Genomic DNA, 18,725 nt, shown 5'->3' with positions numbered 1-18,725 from the left:
TCACCCGTGGGTGAGCAACCCGTGCGTGTGTGCACCGTGCATTAAGTAATCGTCGTCGCCATCATAATCCTCGTCCGTCATACGATTTCCAATGTAACCGTATTACAACAAAGACAAATCCCCAAAGCACCGAAGCATGGGGTGCGCCACGCAAAGACGTTTTCAATTTGGATTTGAATGTCACGGATGCTTGGCTATCAATCATTTTTTTTTACGGAATTGGAACGAATCCCGGGCATGAGGCATAACCAAGTCCAGATGCCACAGCGGTAGCTGGGGTGTATATGTATATATCAACAGGAACACGAAATGCCGAGGCAGCGCTTTGTAATTTTAAGAGGAGCACGTATACATTGCTTTATTTCACACAAACACAAAGATCCCCCGTGCAGCCTTCGCAGACGTTTGGGGCAAGTGCTGTTATGAATCACCTATGAAGGCCGGCATGGCACACGAGGGAGTGGGTGGCCAGCACCACCCCTGACCACATTTGTCGCCACAGTAGCAATGTTCACACACTGCAGAATTAACTCATTTGAGGCTGAGTCGACCTAGGGGAGGCCCAGGACCGGTTCAGATATTCGTCACTGGTGTTGACCGTGAGAGGGAATCGAACTCGGGTCGCCAGGTTCGCAGCGCAGCGTAGCGCTAACCGCTACACCACCAGACACAAACGCACAGCCACGGTCACATGCGCTGCTGTTGAAGACGCCTTTTATTTCAGCGGTTGCTCTCAACTAGTTCAAATAAGGGATGTAAATTGATCAGTCGACTGGCAACACACCGAGAAACAGGTTTCCCCTCGCTCTGTGCGTTGGGTTTGTGCGATTTCGTGCTCGATGCGGTTTGAATTCACTTTACACGCAGACGTGCGGACGGACGCGGGACACCAGTTTGTCGTTAAATCTTGACTTAAGGCTTTCGTGACTGCAGGAATTCATATTCTTTGGGTCTTTCGATGAAGCCAGGTATAGAGAAAAATATAAACTTTTTTTTTTATATTTTTTATATCTACGTGGCTTTACCGAAAGACCCGAAGAATATATTGTGTGGTACTGTGTGCGTTACTCGGCAGGCAGCCGTCCCCTGTGCGGTTTCGCTTTGTGCGCCCTATTTTTAGAACGCATCTACTACTGCCGCACAGAGCGGGGGAAGCCTGTACTCTCTTTGGAACGGGAGCCTGAGAAACCACGGATCCATAAGAAGTGGCTTTTGTTCAAATATACATTGTGACTACTTATTAATTTCACAACGAACACGCTTTGCAATTCACCGCCTCATTCATTGGACCCTAAATCGCCATTGCTAAACCGGCTCGGCAATGATTGCACGTGATCATTTGCGCAGACGTGTCCGTGCGAGCGTTGCGCATGCCACGAAGCGTCAATCAACGTGTACCTCGAATGACGTGTGTAACCGACTGATCATTTACAATTCATGAACATTCGACGCGACACACGTTAGCTTCACGTTTATAGGTGGGGGGGGGGGTGGGGGTTTGGAACGTCACAGAACCCGTGAGACAGACGAGACGAACCAGAAGAGCATCATCAAGAAACGCAACAAAATCGAATCGTGCCTCCCCCCCCCCATCCACAATTCGTGACCGCGCATCGTCACAACCGATCAAACTGTAGGGCCGGGCAGGTGATTCATTACACGCGTGGCTAGCGCGCCCGGGGGGGGGGGACCGCGGTGTGCGCCCAGAGCTCTTCACTTGCAGGGCGTGACGCAGAATTGTAAAGCGGCCGGCTTTAGATCCATCGGCGGCGACGGCGGCGGCGGCGGCATGGTAACCAACGCGGCGCTTCATGGCGGAAACGCCTCGAGCCGCCGAGCTGACACAGCAAGAGGCCGATATCACGGAGCGCAGCTCTAAAACGACCTGCATGTGGCCATATGGCACCGTTGAGGATTGCTTTCCCGCTCCTCCGCCTTATAAATCCGTTCAATAGGCTGGACGCACCCATCGGGGAAGGAGACTACTAAAACTATTTAAACCATAGTCTATTTCACCAGGTAAGGCCCACTGAGCTTTATAGTTATTTTTCAGAATCGACCCGGTCACAAATGATCGCTCAAAGAAGTGGCTTGTCACTTGGAAATGTACACAGTCCCCGGGTTACAGAAGGGTTAGGTTACCGAGAACGATCCGAAACACGACTTTTCCTGCATGTGGAAACTGAACAATTTCCCCCCCAAATTAATTCCATTTACCTTAATCCTCGTGAAGCTCGAGTGAGGGGTAAGGTCAGATTTCCGGAAGTCGGGGACTGTCTGTATAGCAGCTAAAATACTTTGAACGTGTGTTTCTTAAATGTGGAGGAAAAAAACGGAGGACCCGGAGAAAAATCCACACGACCACAAGGAGGACATGCAAATTCCAAATATACAACAGGCGACAGGGTTGGGATCAAACCCATGCTTCCTGTATACCAGGTGAGATAGTTAACATCTACAAACAGTGCCCAGGAGTCATGCATGGTCTCCAACCCATCGTCCTCCCGTTACATCAATGGCTTTATCATAAAACTGAGGATACTGGTTTAAGTCGGGTGAATGAAAGAGTCACATCTATGAGCTGTGATGAGCGGCACACCGCTCAGAATATACAGATGGTGAAATTCTACAAAACTACAAAAATAAAAAAAGCTCTGCATTTCCATTTAATTCTTAGTTATTTGGATAAGTTTGGTATAAGTTGGTCGTCTGGACATTATTATTTATTTGATTATCTACATATATAATTAATATATACTGTACAACATATACCACACTATTTAAATTGAACAATACCCCTAGGACGCTCTAAAATCAACCAGATGTGTCGCCAGTGCCATGGTGGACATGGAGAGGTGTAGATGAGACTCAGACGATGTATTCTCAATTATTCCAAGTGGGTGTTTCTTTGTTTTTTTTATTTACCTCGCTCAAACTTCCATCTAATTTTAATACATTAATAATGAATGATACCTTTTTATTTATGTATGTTGAACTTCTTTTGCACCGTACGTAGTCAACCATGCTAATCAGAGATGTGAGAGGACAACAAACTTAACACAAAAAATTGTTCTTAAGAAATGAGTTTTCAATCTCGATTTAAAAGTGCATAACTCAAGTGGTTTCCTGATATCAAAAGTAAGAGCGTTCCAGACGGCCGCAGAAGCGCATCTCAAACCGTGCGATGCGGTGACCCTCTTTGTTCCGGGGCCAGCGAAAAGCCGCTGCTGCGAGGATGACCAGAGTTTGTGTGATGGCTCATGTACCTCGATGAGATCAGCAGGGTATTGTGGTTCATTTATATAGGGCGGCTGCCGTGGTGTAATGGTGAGCACGCTGGCCTTGCAATCCACATGTTGCCAGTTCAATTTAATTTCCCGACGCGCGGCAGTCGAACCGAAGGGGGCGAGTTTCTCGAACCCCTTCTCCCCCCACCGCGGCTCTTTCCACCCAGCAGGAAACAATGGGCTACACCACGGTGAGTCGATTGGCAGGTCATGTGTGGCGGCGTAAAGTGACCGTACATCCACCTCTTCCAATGCGTCTGGTCAATGTGCAAGAATAGGCCAAATACCCTCTACAGTTCTCGCTAGAGTGGAGGCCCTCTCACCAGCATTGGCATCAGCAAGCAATTGCACGGCTGCATATGTTCCCTTTTTGTTCTACGTAAGTACACTGAACCAGAGATATTTTACATTTCAAAAAACCTCACGTATTACCGGTATATTCCTATTGGATTGTCACACGTGCAAATCCATGTGGAATAAATATAATAACTGATACGTTTACTGTTAAAGACACAATGTGCTGACTCACGGAAATGTTCTTGTACTGCCCCAGTGAATCAAAACCCTAATTATCCACTCTGCATTTTGCGAATGTGGCTTATTTTATGACTCAAGTACATGACAGCCTCTGTCTAGTCCGAGGGGGCATCTATTACGGTGGATATAACCACATGATGGATTGGCCTGGCCAGCACCATGCATGACAGGTTTCCTTTGTGAAAACGTTGAAAAAGCTTAACCAGGCCACTCAACTAAAGGTGACTCAGCCAAGGCCAGTTTCACACACTGTAACTTGCTGACCCCACTACTAGACATCTGTGGGGGGAAAAAAGAGCTTCATAGCTCATCAAATTCCTCCAGTCTAAACAAATATTCTCATTCTAAACAAATATTCTGATTCCGAGACATCAACTGTGATTGCCGTAGATGGACACAATTCGAACCTGGGTATCTGGAGCAGTGCTATAATATCACGACTAATGACGTAATTTGCCAATAACGTGCCACGTCTGGACGTGAACTCAGATTTCTGAGACTAATAAGGCAACGTGCGAAAAAAGAAATTACACCAAACTGCATCCACATACCCACGAGTTTTACACTTGTCGGTCCAAGCAGCTCGGTGCACGCAGTGAGCCCAAACTGGAATAGGTGTGATCAAATTTGAATGCCTCACTCTGTCTGTAATGCAATTACAGTAAAACCTTGGATTGCAAGTAACTTGGTCTGCGAGTGTTTTTACAAGACGAGCAACCATTTTAAATAAATATTAATTTGATAAACGAGCGAGGTTTTGCAATACGAGGAGTACGTATATACGCTTTGTCTGCCCAGTGTCACGTGATCACAACTGATATACGAGTGCTTTGGATTACAAACACGTTTCCGGAACGAATTATGTTCGCAATCCAAGGTTTTACTGTAAGTTCTTTATGTCGTGAGAACTACAAACACTGAAAAAGATCCAAAGCAGATGAATGAAGTGGTTTGGCCTATGGGTCTAGAACGAATCTAGAATGAATACCAAAATTGGAATTACTCACGCGCACAGGTACGCGGAACAAGAGATAGGGCAAAGGTGAAGATGCGATGCATTGACTCAGTGAAGAATAATCATCAAACAAAAGGGTGATGAGCCAAGGAAGCCGTGAAAATGAAATTGAACTAAAGAACGAGACAATCCTAGTGGGTTCTGACACTGAATCAATGTGGGTAGATAAAGCTTAAAACGTGTATTTATCAGGGCAAATTATCACAGGGGGGCAAATGCTGCAATGTTTCCATTGCTCGTGACACAAAGTTTGAGGTTATCATGGCGACTCAGAGATGCCAACTTGGTGGGGCACAATGACATGGGAGTCTTTACAAATCAGTACAGAAAGTGTAAGTCGCCTGTGTGCAGTTGCACAGTTCTCTGCTGGTATGCAAGGGTTATCCCCGTGCACCGTATTCTTTTCCAAGACGTAAAAAAGACTCCAAACAGCTGGCCAAACATCTCAAGCAGGATTCTCCGGGGGAAAAAAAAGCTTGAGAACTGGTGCGACTTTCCCGAGTAGAGACTTAGGATTCATAAATCACGTGACTTTCTATCAGCAAATCACCCCAAAAGCACGCGATTCCATCAGCTCTTATCGTAAGCGCGTCGACAGAATCGAGCCTGGAGCGAGTGCTTCGATGGGTGACCATCGTGCGTTCAAGAGGGTGTCATAGGGCTATGTGATGGGCAGCAGAGAGCAGTGCGGCAAACATTGAATGTTCACTGTTATAGTTCAGTAGGCTCACATGACACCGACTTCTCCAAGACAGAGGTTCTTTGCAAGCCATCTGGCTACCATGAGAAATTCGTTCATGAAGCTATCCACATATGCAAACACAGAGACAATTTCAACCGAGAAGATGGATTCTGGCTTAGCAATCATTGGAAGGATTTGATAAACCATTTCGGGTCTTAATTGATTGTTCACGCTTACGGTGGCTTTCAGACCGCATCCATTATTTTCGTCTCCCCCCCTCCTCTTTTTCGAACATAGATGGAATCATCCAACTGAATAAACTGCCAAATCGGTCTCCGTGGTGCTAACGTTAAAAAAACGCCACTTTTTTCAAAATTTCTTGCTGTGGTTTTCACACCTCATGATGATTGCTTGTGTTGCAGTCGAAACGTCGTGATAATTTTATTGTTTTATATTTGTATTATTGTATTGTTTCCCTTCTACGTGACTTTACCGAAAGAACTAAAAATATGTTGTACTGTACTTCAATACTTCCACGTCTATGCTCACCACCGTCACCAACTTGCAATGATCAGCATGAAGACCCTCGTGATGTTTACAGATGTGCGGAAGCCCTCCTCCATCAGTGGCAGGACACGTACTGACAACTACTACAGCTGTATTTTTAGATTTGTTTTAAACATAATAGAAGGATCAACTTGAGAGCACCGTTCAAAACTCTGACTTCCTATGCGGGCACACCGGGAGGCCCAGGCAAATGAGGCAGCCGCCGAGGCCCATGAACGCAGGCGGCTGGCTTTTGCGCGATCCACAAGGCATTCCAAAGGTCCGCGTCGCGCACGGCCGCCCTCACCGTGCGTACAGTTGCACCATAAATAAGGCAAATGGTAAAGTGCGGCTCCACGGAACGAGGCGAGCGAATGGGAAAGCAGTTGTATTCTGGATTTTTGAAGAGAAAAAAAACCACACGCCTGTCTCAAGGCGCGGAAAGCAGCCACGATACGCTCTACGCAAACATACCACGCGCTGCTCCCGCTGCGTTGTTGCGTACGTTGCACATGCAGCGCGCGCAGAGATAATTAAAAATGCAGTTGTGCCGGATGGTTCGCTCACAACGAGGCAGTGTTTATCCAAGCTGTATAATTTACGGAGGCAAATGTACAAACCGTGCAGATAAATGCATTGACACGTAGTCCATACTCGGTCTATTTCATATGTCATGCAGGCCACACGTAGAGTACATATCTTATGGCTAGTACACTGGACTTGCAATCCAGAGGTCACCAGTTTTATTTCCTGGCACGGCAGTTGAAACGGTGAGGCGAGTTTCTGAAATCCCCCAACCCCCCTCCCTGGCTTCTGCCCACCCAGCAGAGTAAACCACGGTTAGTCCATCAGCAGGTCGCTTGTGGTGGGGTAAATAGTGGGTACTCCCACCTCTTCCTCGACGTCTGACGAGCATGGAAGAGTAGGCCAAATTACCCTCCCCTGGGGTTTCCCGGAGCTCCCTCGAGTGGAGGCCCTCTAGCCAGCAGTGGTGTGAGAAATTAATTGCAGGACTGCACTTTTACCCATTACCCAAAGGCTACATGTTATTTTTACTGAAGAGGAGGCAGGCAAGGTGGTAAGCTCTAACCACGGCCACCGACAGCAATATCGTGCGCTGCACTGGAAAATATTTAGCAAAAATGGAATTGAATAAATAGATTAGGCATGAACCATCTTGTATTTGCGAACAACCTGGTGAGAATAACAAGCAATGAAAATCAAAGAGGAAATTAGTTAAGAACTTAAAACAGGTCGCAATTGCTGTGCGCAAGATAAGTACTGAAAAAGCAATTCAAAAGTAATATATAAAAAGGATTACTAAAACAAATTAAACTGATTTTGACTTGGCTGGTCATCGAATAAATAAAGTCACTGCATCGCGAGCTTTCAAATTAACTTCTGCGGCTGTCTGGAACGCTCTTCCTTCCGATATTAGGAAGCCACTGGAGTTAGGCACTTTTAAATCATCTCAATTGAACACTCGTTTCTTCAGAACTGAGTTTTGTGTTTAGTTTGTTGCCCTTCCTCCGCACGTTCGATTAGCACGGCTGGCCACGTATGGTGCGAAAGAAGTTCAACATACACACAACTTGAAAACACAGCAGAATATGTATACCAAGGGCAATTATTTGAAAGATGTTTGGGTCCAACATTGTGAAACAGAGAGCAGCATAGAGAGTACCTTTGGGAAACTGAATTTAACAATAAAAATCCCAATACCAAGAAAGTTTCCAATTCGTGCATATTACCCACCGTGATGTATGGATCAGAAATATTGGCAATTGCCAAAGTGGGAACAAACGCTGAAAAGTGCGCAAAGAAACACTGAATGATGCACGCTTGGGAATTACACCGACAAACAGAGAGAAGGAAGACATGTAACACTAACTGGATGCACATTCGAAACATATTGACGTTGAAGGAACGGAATAGGCTTGCCCAGCACACTGCATCAAAACGGCAGATGGTCGATGGCCGGGATTGGAGACCGCATGGCAAAATAGCGAACATGCCGGAGAAGATGCCCACACTCCGGAAGTAGAGTGATGAGATTATGTGCTGCAGTGAGATGGACTGTGGTGATCCGTCTCACTGCTGGTATTGGCAGGCAGCGCTTAGCCTAAGGCTGCTGAAGAAACGTACACACATGGTATACATAGGTATATATCATCCATACTATGCAAATCCTGAATACATGTGTAAAGGCATACACAACAGCCGCCATTCGCCACTAAGTGGCGGAGATGTCACCGTGGTTTTTGTGCCAGGCTCGGTGCACATTAGCATGCATGCAAAGACACACACAACCAGGCATACATTAATACAATACGCTCACAAAGCAGGGCGATGATACACAAACCCTAACACAGTGTCCGTACTATATTGCACTCTCTAAATATGCATAGACTGAACTGCTATACGTAAAAAGACAAAAACATGTATGGCTATACACATGACCACATATACACAACACATTCATACATAAACTACACTGCAAACCTATGTATATGAATGTACGCATATATGAACCAACCCACACTGACCAGTGTTGCAAAGTCTGATCATATAACCTTCAGACCAACACACACAGCATAGGCCCTTATCCGGCGGCGGATTGACACGAGGGCTGTACATGCACACGTGCACAAACAAAAGCTGCCATTCGCTCGTGCCAAGCTACGTGCACTCTGAGGCTATCACGTGAGGTGTGGAAGGCTCGCTGCTGGCAGGTGGCAGAACAGACCCCGGCGTTTTGGGTTAACCGACTGAAATGATTGGCAGATGCACCTCCTGGGCTCCCCTGCTGTGTCACAGCCACAAACACACATCTAACAAAGATCCCCCGTACAACGTCAACAGATTGTTGGGGAAAGTGCTGTTAGTGAGCACCTATGAAGGCCGGCATGGCACACGAGGGGGTGGGTGACCAGCACCACGCCCGACCGCCTTTGTCTCCCGAGTGGCGATGTTTACACATTGCACCAGGTACTCATTTGAGGCTGAGTCTAACAGACACGCACATAACCACGCCACAGACACAGTATTTCAGTGCAGTGCCTATAAACAAACAACAGCCGCCATTCGCCACGAAGCGGCGGTGACATTTCCATAATGCTCGTGCCAGGCTAGGTGGACTTTGAGGCCACGTGAAGTGCTCACCAACAGGAGGTCACACGAGACAGACCCAGGTGCCACGGGTTGACTGACCAAGGTGCACACACGCACATATATCCACACGTGTGGACGATACAGCATAAGGGCAAATGCCAGCAACCGCCCGACGCTGCCCATGAACAGGTGACGATGCCCATGAGCAGGTGACGCTGCCCATTGACAGGTGACGCTGCCCATTGACAGGTGACGCTGCCCATGAACAGGTGACGCTGCCCATGAACAGGTGACGCTGCCCATGAACAGGTGACGCTGCCCATGAACAGGTGACGCTGCCCATGAACAGGTGACGCTGCCCATGAACAGGTGACGCTGCCCATTAACAGGTGACGCTGCCCATGAACAGGTGACGCTGCCCATTAACAGGTGACGCTGCCCATTAACAGGTGACGCTGCTCATTAACAGGTGACGCTGCCCATTAACAGGTGACGCTGCTCATGAACAGGTGACGCTGCCCATGAACAGGTGACGCTGCCCATGAACAGATGACGCTGCCCATTAACAGGTGACGCTGCCCATGAACAGGTGACGCTGCCCATTAACAGGTGACGACGCCTTCCGGGCCGAGCTGCCGGGGCTCTCCTCGCTGCGGCCACGGCGGGGGAGGGAAGGCGGCCCGACAACAGAGGCGGGGGACTCGCGGCCGTGCGTTTACGAGCGGCCTCACCTCTTGGATCGCCGCAGCATGCTGTCACTGCCGTCAAGGAAACGGGGCATGGAGAAATTTGAGAGCACCGTCCAGAAGGCGTCAGACATGGTCGCCCAGCGGCGACGGCATCGCCCCACGGTGGAGCGGCGACGGCGAGGCGACGAAGAGCGGGAGGAGCGGCAGGAGGGTGGCGGCAATGACAGCGGACGGCCAAGACAGTGACGCGCGAGGAGGAGAAGCCATTTAACTCAAGATCCACGCGAAATAATAATAATAATGATGTTGATAGCAAGGGGGACGTGACCGAAATGAATGAGCGAGGAGGCGAACGAGCGGGCGGGAGGGGAGGACGCGCGTCTGACGGCAGGGGCATGCGCGATTGAGGCTCGCTGCCACCGCCGCCGCTGCTTTAAAACAGCTCGGTTTTTTTTGCCGGAGCAGCTCCGCCCAGGCACCCCCCCCCCCCCCCCGGCGCTTGGCCGACCACTGAGAGCGAGGGGGCTTCGATTCAAGACACTGGCCCCGCCCTGCGCACCCCGACAGCGAGACGACTTGGGAGAACACGGCGGCGCACGCACACACCACCAAATAATTCCCCCCCCAACCGCATCCAATGTGCTATCGTCTTATGGTTGTTGTACGTCGGGTGAGGAGTTGACCAGCCATGTTTATACGTTCGTGTCGAGGATTGCGAGTGAGCCAGCGGATGGCTTTCAGGAGTAGCGCCTGGTGAATTTCAGAAACGCTGCCGGTGCCATTGTGGCCCACGGTTCGTGATTGGTGACTGCAGTCAGTCGCATTGGGTTATTCTGAATTATTCATAGATGTGGGACATAGCTACGGCGTCTTTCCTATGCTGTAAGCCGAGCGTCTTTCAAGAATAGAGTGGGAAAACAAGGCCTCGGAGATCCTTCTGTCTCAAGTTATTAAGGCCGTTGTGAAACAGGCAAATTTGATGCCAGTGACGCGTATGAGATCTGACACCTCGTGTACTGTTAGCCAACAATGCACATAAAGGTTGGTGTGGTACACATGCAGACAAACACATTTCCTTCCCCTAGAGCTGTTAGTGAGCACCTATTAAGGCCAGCGTGGAGCCCACAAAACAACAAAAGACCACCTCCCGACATTGTTGATAATCAGTTATTAAGAACATTACTGACCACATGACACAGATACAAAGACTTTCCTTTTCAAGTGCTGTGAGCGAGCACATTATTCGGGGAGTGTCGAACAGGCAAAGCATAATAAAATCAAAGGGCCACTCCTGTCCGCGGTGTTTACGAGCACTAATAAATATTGATAAACAAAACGCACCACAAAGAACCTTAACCCAAGACCTGTTGGAGATTGGCGACAAAAGTCTGCGTATCACATGCAACTCCCACGTGACTGGCGCATCACCAGACAGCTGACGGCATTCCGTACGCGTTGTCCACGAGCTACTATTAAAGGCCCGTATAAAACACGCACACACAACAACCAAAAAACCCCCATGCTGTTGGCGGGCACATATTTAGGCGTACGCAGAAGACGTTAAACAGACACAAAGCAAAAGACATCTCGGGGCCAGTAGTGTTAGCGAGCAACTCCTGCTACAGCCATTAGTGGCTGATTGTGTCAATCAAAAACAACGTCAACGGCATGGCATCATGTACTCAAATTCCATTGAGTTTAACACGGGGGCTTTTGCTGTTGCCTGATGAGGCTGGTTGTAATTCCCGGCAGAACGTCGGACTCGAATTGTAAAATGTTGTGGGTTTACTCTCCAACACACCGGTGTGCTGTACTAGTCACTAATTGGCATGCTCTGTTTAAGTGACAAACCTTACTAATTGGCTGATGGCAGGATGAACGACACATATAGACATCATTTCCTTTTTAATACTAGTTGCTACGCATTACGGCCAAGAAAGCACACCTACTCACAACAGTACTCAGGCTACGGCCTTCAATGGCCACTCTCGCCGAGATGTTTTAAGTCCATCATAATGATAAGAATTGTAAATACAAAACACAGACCCATGAAGGGATAAGGAAGAATTACCCATAATACAGGTTTTTTTGGGTGAGATCGTGTGAATATGTGTGTCGTTAAACCCGCCACCACCTGACACAGCCAATTAGGAAGGTTTGTCATGGAAACAGAACATGCCAATCGGTTACTAGTACAGCACACCGGTGTGTTGGAGAGCAAAGCCATAACATTCACAATCTGAGTACGACGTTTTGCCAGTAATTACAACCATCTTAATTAGGTGACAACCAGATCTGTGGAGAAATACTCCGGTTTCGTTCCTTAAATAGAGGGGTAGATAGCTAGCTAAGGAGGATTTCCCCACAAATCTGGGTGTAGCCTGATGAAGCGAGTTGTAATTACTGGCAAAAGGTCGTGCTCAGATTGTAAATGTTATGGCTTTACTCTCCAACACACCGGTGTGCTGTGCTAGTAACGAATTGGCCACGTTCTGTTTACGTGACAAACCTTACTAATTGGCTGTCGGGTGGTGATAGGTTTAACGACACGTGTATATATTCACACGATCTAATCCAGAAATACCTGTATTATGGATGACACTGGTCGCGAAAGCCGACGTGTTAAAAGGAGGAATGACGTTCATTGTTGCTGGCCGCTTGGCATTTTTAGACCCGGGAGCATGTGCTCAGCCAGTGAGATGAAAATAAAATATATACATGGGACTGCGAATGCAATGTACAGTATTCGCATGAAGATCTATAGAGCGGCTTCCATCCTTTGCGCATGCATTAGCACGAGACTGTACCACTAATGCGGACAACGCGGGGGTGGAATTCATCACGAGCCCCCCCCCTCCTCCGCCTCTTGATATGCTGTAGACTGCGCCATATCCGCATGCGACGTGAACGCGAGATACACATACAACTTAAGGTGAACGTTTGCTAATAGCAGCGAGTTACATAATAACGGAGGTAGGGTGATAATATAATATTAACTAAAGTTAATAAAATTGCATGAACATATTGTGTTAATGGTTAATAAGGTTGTGCATTCACAGCAGCTGTTGTTGCATTGCCAGTGTTGGGGGGAATTTTTCTGCTCTTTTCACGTCCACCCTTCTGACAGAAAGCAAGTTGGTCTGTGCCAAACCCACAGGAAGCTTAAGTCCAGTGCCAACAAAGGCATGGCTTGTCAATTGTCATGGCTTTTGAGATTAAAAAGCCCTCCATTAACCCTCCCCCCACCACCTCTGCATTCGCCCTCAAATCCCCCACAGTAAAGTACGGTCCCTTGGCAGCGAATGAGAAGAAATGGCAACAATGATTGTAAAGCAAAAATGTATCTTGCATTTGCAGCAGACGCTCATTGGCAGAAACAAATAAATATCAAAGACGCCTGAAATTATTTGTGGATCAAAAATTGCTTTTAAGATGAGCCTGTGATTGATGGCTTAACTGCTGTTCCTCTTGCTACTGGCTCAATGCAGCATCACGCATACACATTCAAACCTAAACACGTGGCATAGCTCATTCAGGCAAGTATACCCGTGTAAGCCTTCAACAGACTTTTCGTGCATGTGCTGTTAGCAAGCACCTATTAAGGTCTGAACAGCACACATGATAGGTCAACGTGGCCAGAACCACGCCTGGTTGTCTTAGTCTCCCCAGTGCTCACGTTTACACACGACACGATGCATTCATATAAGGCCGAGTAAACCTAGATGGGGAGCCCAGTTCCAGTTTTGATATCACTTGCCACCAACGTTAGCCGAGGCCGGAAATAAAACTCGGGGCTCCGGGGTTCATGGGCAGCGCGCTAACCACTGTACCACCGTTCCCCACATATCCCGAAGGAAAATTTGGAGGGAACCAAGTCCTTTGCCCCACACACACACAGTCGTGGAGATCAAGAAAAACTATATGGTTCAAAAATTAAAGCCACCCTTCAGATGTAAATAACCAAAGCCGATCCTGCTACCCAGTGCACATTTAAGTCTGGGCGGCTGGTATTGAATGTGATTCCAGCTGGCCGGTATCAGCCTTACTAAACTGAACTATTTTTTCTACTTAAAACTTTTGTGACTGCAGGAATTCATATTCTTGGTTCTTTCGGTAAAGTCACGTAGATGGAAAATAAAGATAAAAACATTTAAATTCAAATGAAAAATAAAAGCGGTCTGATGAAGACCGCTTGTGTTGCGATCGGAACGTCGTGGGGTGTTTTTGCTTTCATTATTTTCATTTTTTGGTTATTGTATTTTCTATCTACGTGACTTTACCGAAAGAACCAAGAATATGAACTATTTTTTATTTTACCAGGTAAGGCCCACTGACCTATATAGCTATTTTTCAGAAGTGACCTGGCCATCACAAATGATCGCTCAACGAAGCGGCTTAACACATGGAAATTTATAACAGCCAAATATTCTAAACACGTCGATTCTAAATGTGGAGGGAAAAAATGGATGACCCAGAGAAAAATCCACGTGACCACGGGGAGAGAGACATGCAGACTCCAAATATACAATAGGTGTCAGGGTCGGGATCGAACCCACAACCTTCTGCATACCAGGCAAGGTTCACATCTCGCCACAGTGGCGCCTTTACAATTCCGTGACGATTCCACGAGGCCGACCGAGGCCCCAAAGGGCCCTGCCTTCTTGACCTAAATGCCACGATGGGTTCCACGCAACCCAGACGCCAGTAATTTTCATTCTTCCTTTGATCCCACACAATCTCGTTAGGAATCATAACTCGATTCTGAGAATGGAATCACAATTCCAGGCTAAGCATGACAATCACCCCAGACATAGCCATAACCACTTAGTTTATAGATTACTATTAGCATGCACCTGTCAGTTTCATTTATCAAAGCTGTAAACATTTTGACATTATTCCACAGCAATTGCAATTGTGTCAGTAGCTTGAAGTGATATGAGCGCACAATACCAACCTATGCATACAGATCAAGCTACAAAGTACACATTCATAGTATAATAATTCTATTCATGACCTTAAATGAAACAAGAAAATGGAAAACTGAGATGGAACCAACATGCAATCAACCACCTGTCACCCCCAAAACAACCTATGTCATCCTAGAAACGTTGACGTTCAAAAACAACACATGTTTCGTAGTTGACACTCCATATGAAAAATTAGTTCAAAAGTATACTGGTTGGGGCAAAAGCTGCAATGTGAGCAATGAAGAAGCATGGACAGAAAAATAACACATTGATTAGAGATATGTAAGTTTGAGACATCATAATGACTTAGGAAAATGATGTGGGCTTGGGCAGAACACATCTGGAGTAACGGGACAATGGCCAAAACTTTTCAACTATAAACTATTTTTATTTTACCAGGTAAGGCCCATTGAGCTATACATCTATTTTTGAGAAGCAACCTGGCCACAAATGATCACTCAACAAAGTGGCTCATCATATGGACATTTCTAGCAGCCAAATACTCTAAACACACGTTTCTAAGTGTGGAGCGAAAAACCAGAGGACCCGGAAAAAAATCAACGTGACCACGGGAAGAACGTGCAAACTCCAAATATACAACAGGTGTCAGGGTCGGGATTGAACCCACGACCTCCTGCATTCCAGGCGAGGTAGTTAACTTCTCGCCACCATGACGGAGTGACAGCCAGAGAAGGGAATGCGCTGCGGAGGACGTTACCTTTTGAGATTAAAAGATGAAACAATGCCAATGTGCGGCATTCCAGATGGACTGTTGGATTGCAAGACTGACAGATGGCAAGGGATTTTTGGGGAAGCTTTCACTCAGCAGTGGATCGTTCAAGGCTGATGATGGTCAGTTGAAAATAAAAGTGTGCTCACTAACAACAAAGCATTTTATGCTCCTTTCCGATACTTAATTAAATGCCCTTACAACTACGGCACGCACACCCACACAGTTATCGCATCTGTGTTTGATTTCTCTTTCAGACACACTCAGACACAGAGCACTGGAAGGACACCATTTCTGTTTGCACTGCTAGCTGAGGCCCAGTCTGTAGGCAAACATCCACCCACTATGACCATTGCATTTTTTTTTTCTTTAGCGGTCAGCCGATTGATTTTGCCTTGAGGTGTGTTTGCAGTCCACACACAACACAGCTCCGGCCAATTAAACCACTGATCTTAATCCACAGCTGCTGCAGATGTTCACAGCCATGTGCTGCTGCGACTGGTGCAGCCACACCAAGTTGCGGGCTCACACAAGCTTCGAGACTTTCCAATAACAGCAATGGCTAACATTTCCGTTGTAAAACAACGCACCGTTATAACGCACCTTTACTCAACCAGGTGATGGTATTTTGCAATGGAATTTCTCTTGCGCAAAAAAAAAAAGACCTGGGGAGCTGTGCAACAAACAAATGTACCGCATATTTTGTTATTTAGTTAATTTAATGTATGCTATTTACCAGGGTGAGTTTCACGTAAGATACAGAAAAAATATTCTTTTTCAAAGATACACCAGAATCTGAGCCTTGGTAATCTTTGCAACGAGAACCATCTTCAAATTCCACGTGCTAATTATCAAGCAGATGTGGAAGGAATAAAAAGTGATTTTATGCCAACTTGGCTCAGGAGCAAGCATGCTGACTACTCAGCCAACTAAGTAATTTTGTACGACGAGGCTACCAAATTTCTAGCAGGCTCAACCAGGTCACGGCGTGCGTTTCGGAGGCTGGCAGTCCCTCCTGCAGAAAATCCCGCCAATTTTTACATAGCCCCCGGCCGCCACGGTGAGTGGCCTCTTAGCTCAGTCTGACGTTGGCCCCAACTGGCACTCATAGGCACCGCTTACAAATCTGCAAACCCCGCCTACGACCTGCACCATCGATCGAGTTTATACCTGATAATCTTAACGCCAGAACAGCCTATCTGAAACCGGGACTGTTCCGGCCAAACTCAGATATCTGAAAGTTAAATTTGGCAGATTCTATTTACCCAGGAGTTCCTCTTTTTAAGGAGGGTCCTGCTAAGTAAAGGGCATTCAAAAACAAAGCACGCCACGGTGACGAGATGTTAATCATCTCGCCTGGTATACAGGAGTTCATGGGTTCGATCCCGACCCTGACACCCGCTGTATATTGCATGTTCTCCCCGTGGTCGCGTTAATTTTACTCCGGGTTTTCCCTCCACGTTTAGAAACATCCGTTTAACAGTATTTAGCTGTTAAACATTTCCACACAATGATAAGCCACTTCGTTGAGTTATCACTTGCGGCCTGGTCGCTTCTGAAAAAGAGCTATACAGCTCAGTGGGCCTTACCTGGTAAAATAAAAGTAGTTTACAAGTAGCAATGAAGTAGTTTAAGTTTTTGCATTCGGGGGCATTGTTGCAATGTGTAATCCAAATTGAGAAAGTGACGCATAATTGTTTAGCATTGGGAAGTTTGCCCAATAGCAGGTATATAGTATTGTTTTTTTTATATATATATGGGAAGAAACATGTGAACCCAGAGGAAACCATGCAGAGCAGGGTGTGAACACAGCAGGGTGTGAACACAGCAGGGTGTGAACAGAGCAGGGTGTGAACACAGCAGGGTGTGAACAGCGCAGGGTGTGAACAGAGCAGGGTGTGAACACAGCAGGGTGAGAACAGAGCAGGGTGAGAACAGAGCAGGGTGTGAACACAGCAGGGTGTGAACAGAGCAGGGTGTGAACAGAGCAGGGTGTGAACACAGCAGGGTGTGAACACAGCAGGGTGTGAACAGCGCAGGGTGTGAACAGAGCAGGGTGTGAACACAGCAGGGTGTGAACACAGCAGGGTGAGAACAGAGCAGGGTGTGAACAGAGCAGGGTGTGAACAGAGCAGGGTGTGAACAGAGCAGGGTGTGAACACAGCAGGGTGTGAACACAGCAGGGTGAGAACAGAGCAGGGTGTGAACAGAGCAGGGTGTGAACAGAGCAGGGTGTGAACAGAGCAGGGTGAGAACAGAGCAGGGTGTGAACAGAGCAGGGTGAGAACAGAGCAGGGTGAGAACACAGCAGGGTGTGAACAGAGCAGGGTGTGAACACAGCAGGGTGTGAACAGAGCAGGGTGTGAACACAGCAGGGTGTGAACAGAGCAGGGTGTGAACAGAGCAGGGTGAGAACAGAGCAGGGTGAGAACACAGCAGGGTGTGAACACAGCAGGGTGTGAACAGAGCAGGGTGAGAACAGAGCAGGGTGAGACAGAGCAGGGTGTGAACACAGCAGGGTGAGAACAGAGCAGGGTGTGAACAGAGCAGGGTGTGAACAGAGCAGGGTGTGAACAGAGCAGGGTGAGAACAGAGCAGGGTGAGAACAGAGCAGGGTGTGAACAGAGCAGGGTGTGAACAGAGCAGGGTGAGAACAGAGCAGGGTGTGAACAGAGCAGGGTGTGAACACAGCAGGGTGTGAACAGAGCAGGGTGAGAACATACAAACTCCAGAGACAGGCACCCGAGTCGGAATCGAACGCTGTGAGGTACAAGTGTTACCACTGTGCCGATCTGCCACTTTATATTTACAATATCTGTGTTTGTGCAAGACCTTGCTGAAGAACAACCCGACAGCTAATAACACTCTGGTTAAGCCCCAGTAACTACACTAAGAAGGAAAAATAGTGGCACTTTAGTCACAGCTATCCTGTTTTGTTTCACCACGACACTGACAAGAGAATAGAATAGGCAAATGACTTTAATAACACTCTCGTAGAGAACTGGAGTAGACCTTGAACCCTGATAAAGCAGGACTCAGAAGCCAGTGCAATAACCAACAGGCCACCTATTCACATCAACTGCAGTGGTAACATATATACTGGGTATACAATGGGGTCAGCGTGGTCTTGACCTTGTCAACATGTCAACGACCTAAGCAGT

General features: G+C 47.2%; 1 protein-coding gene across 14 annotated transcripts in view; it reads right to left on the bottom strand.

Moving 5' to 3' along the window:
- LOC116948956 (microtubule-associated serine/threonine-protein kinase 3) overlaps positions 1-18,725 on the bottom strand; it is a 301,721-nt gene that overhangs the window by 102,272 nt on the left and 180,724 nt on the right. Inside the window, exon 1 of one of the 14 annotated variants that reach the window (XM_032966277.2) lies at positions 9,910-10,162. The exons of the other annotated variants lie outside the window; for them this stretch is intronic. Within the exon in view, the coding sequence (XP_032822168.2) occupies positions 9,910-9,998 (89 nt within the window). The 5' untranslated portion in view covers positions 9,999-10,162. Of the gene's footprint in view, positions 1-9,909; positions 10,163-18,725 lie in introns of those variants that run through there. 14 annotated transcript variants of the gene reach the window in all.

Source organism: Petromyzon marinus, chromosome 35, assembly GCF_048934315.1.
Source record: "Petromyzon marinus isolate PM22_M1 ecotype Great Lakes invasive population chromosome 35, UKy_Petmar_22M1.pri1.0, whole genome shotgun sequence".
In the NCBI taxonomy this organism is placed as follows: Eukaryota; Metazoa; Chordata; class Hyperoartia; order Petromyzontiformes; family Petromyzontidae; genus Petromyzon; species Petromyzon marinus.
This window is presented reverse-complemented; position numbering and strand designations above follow the sequence as displayed.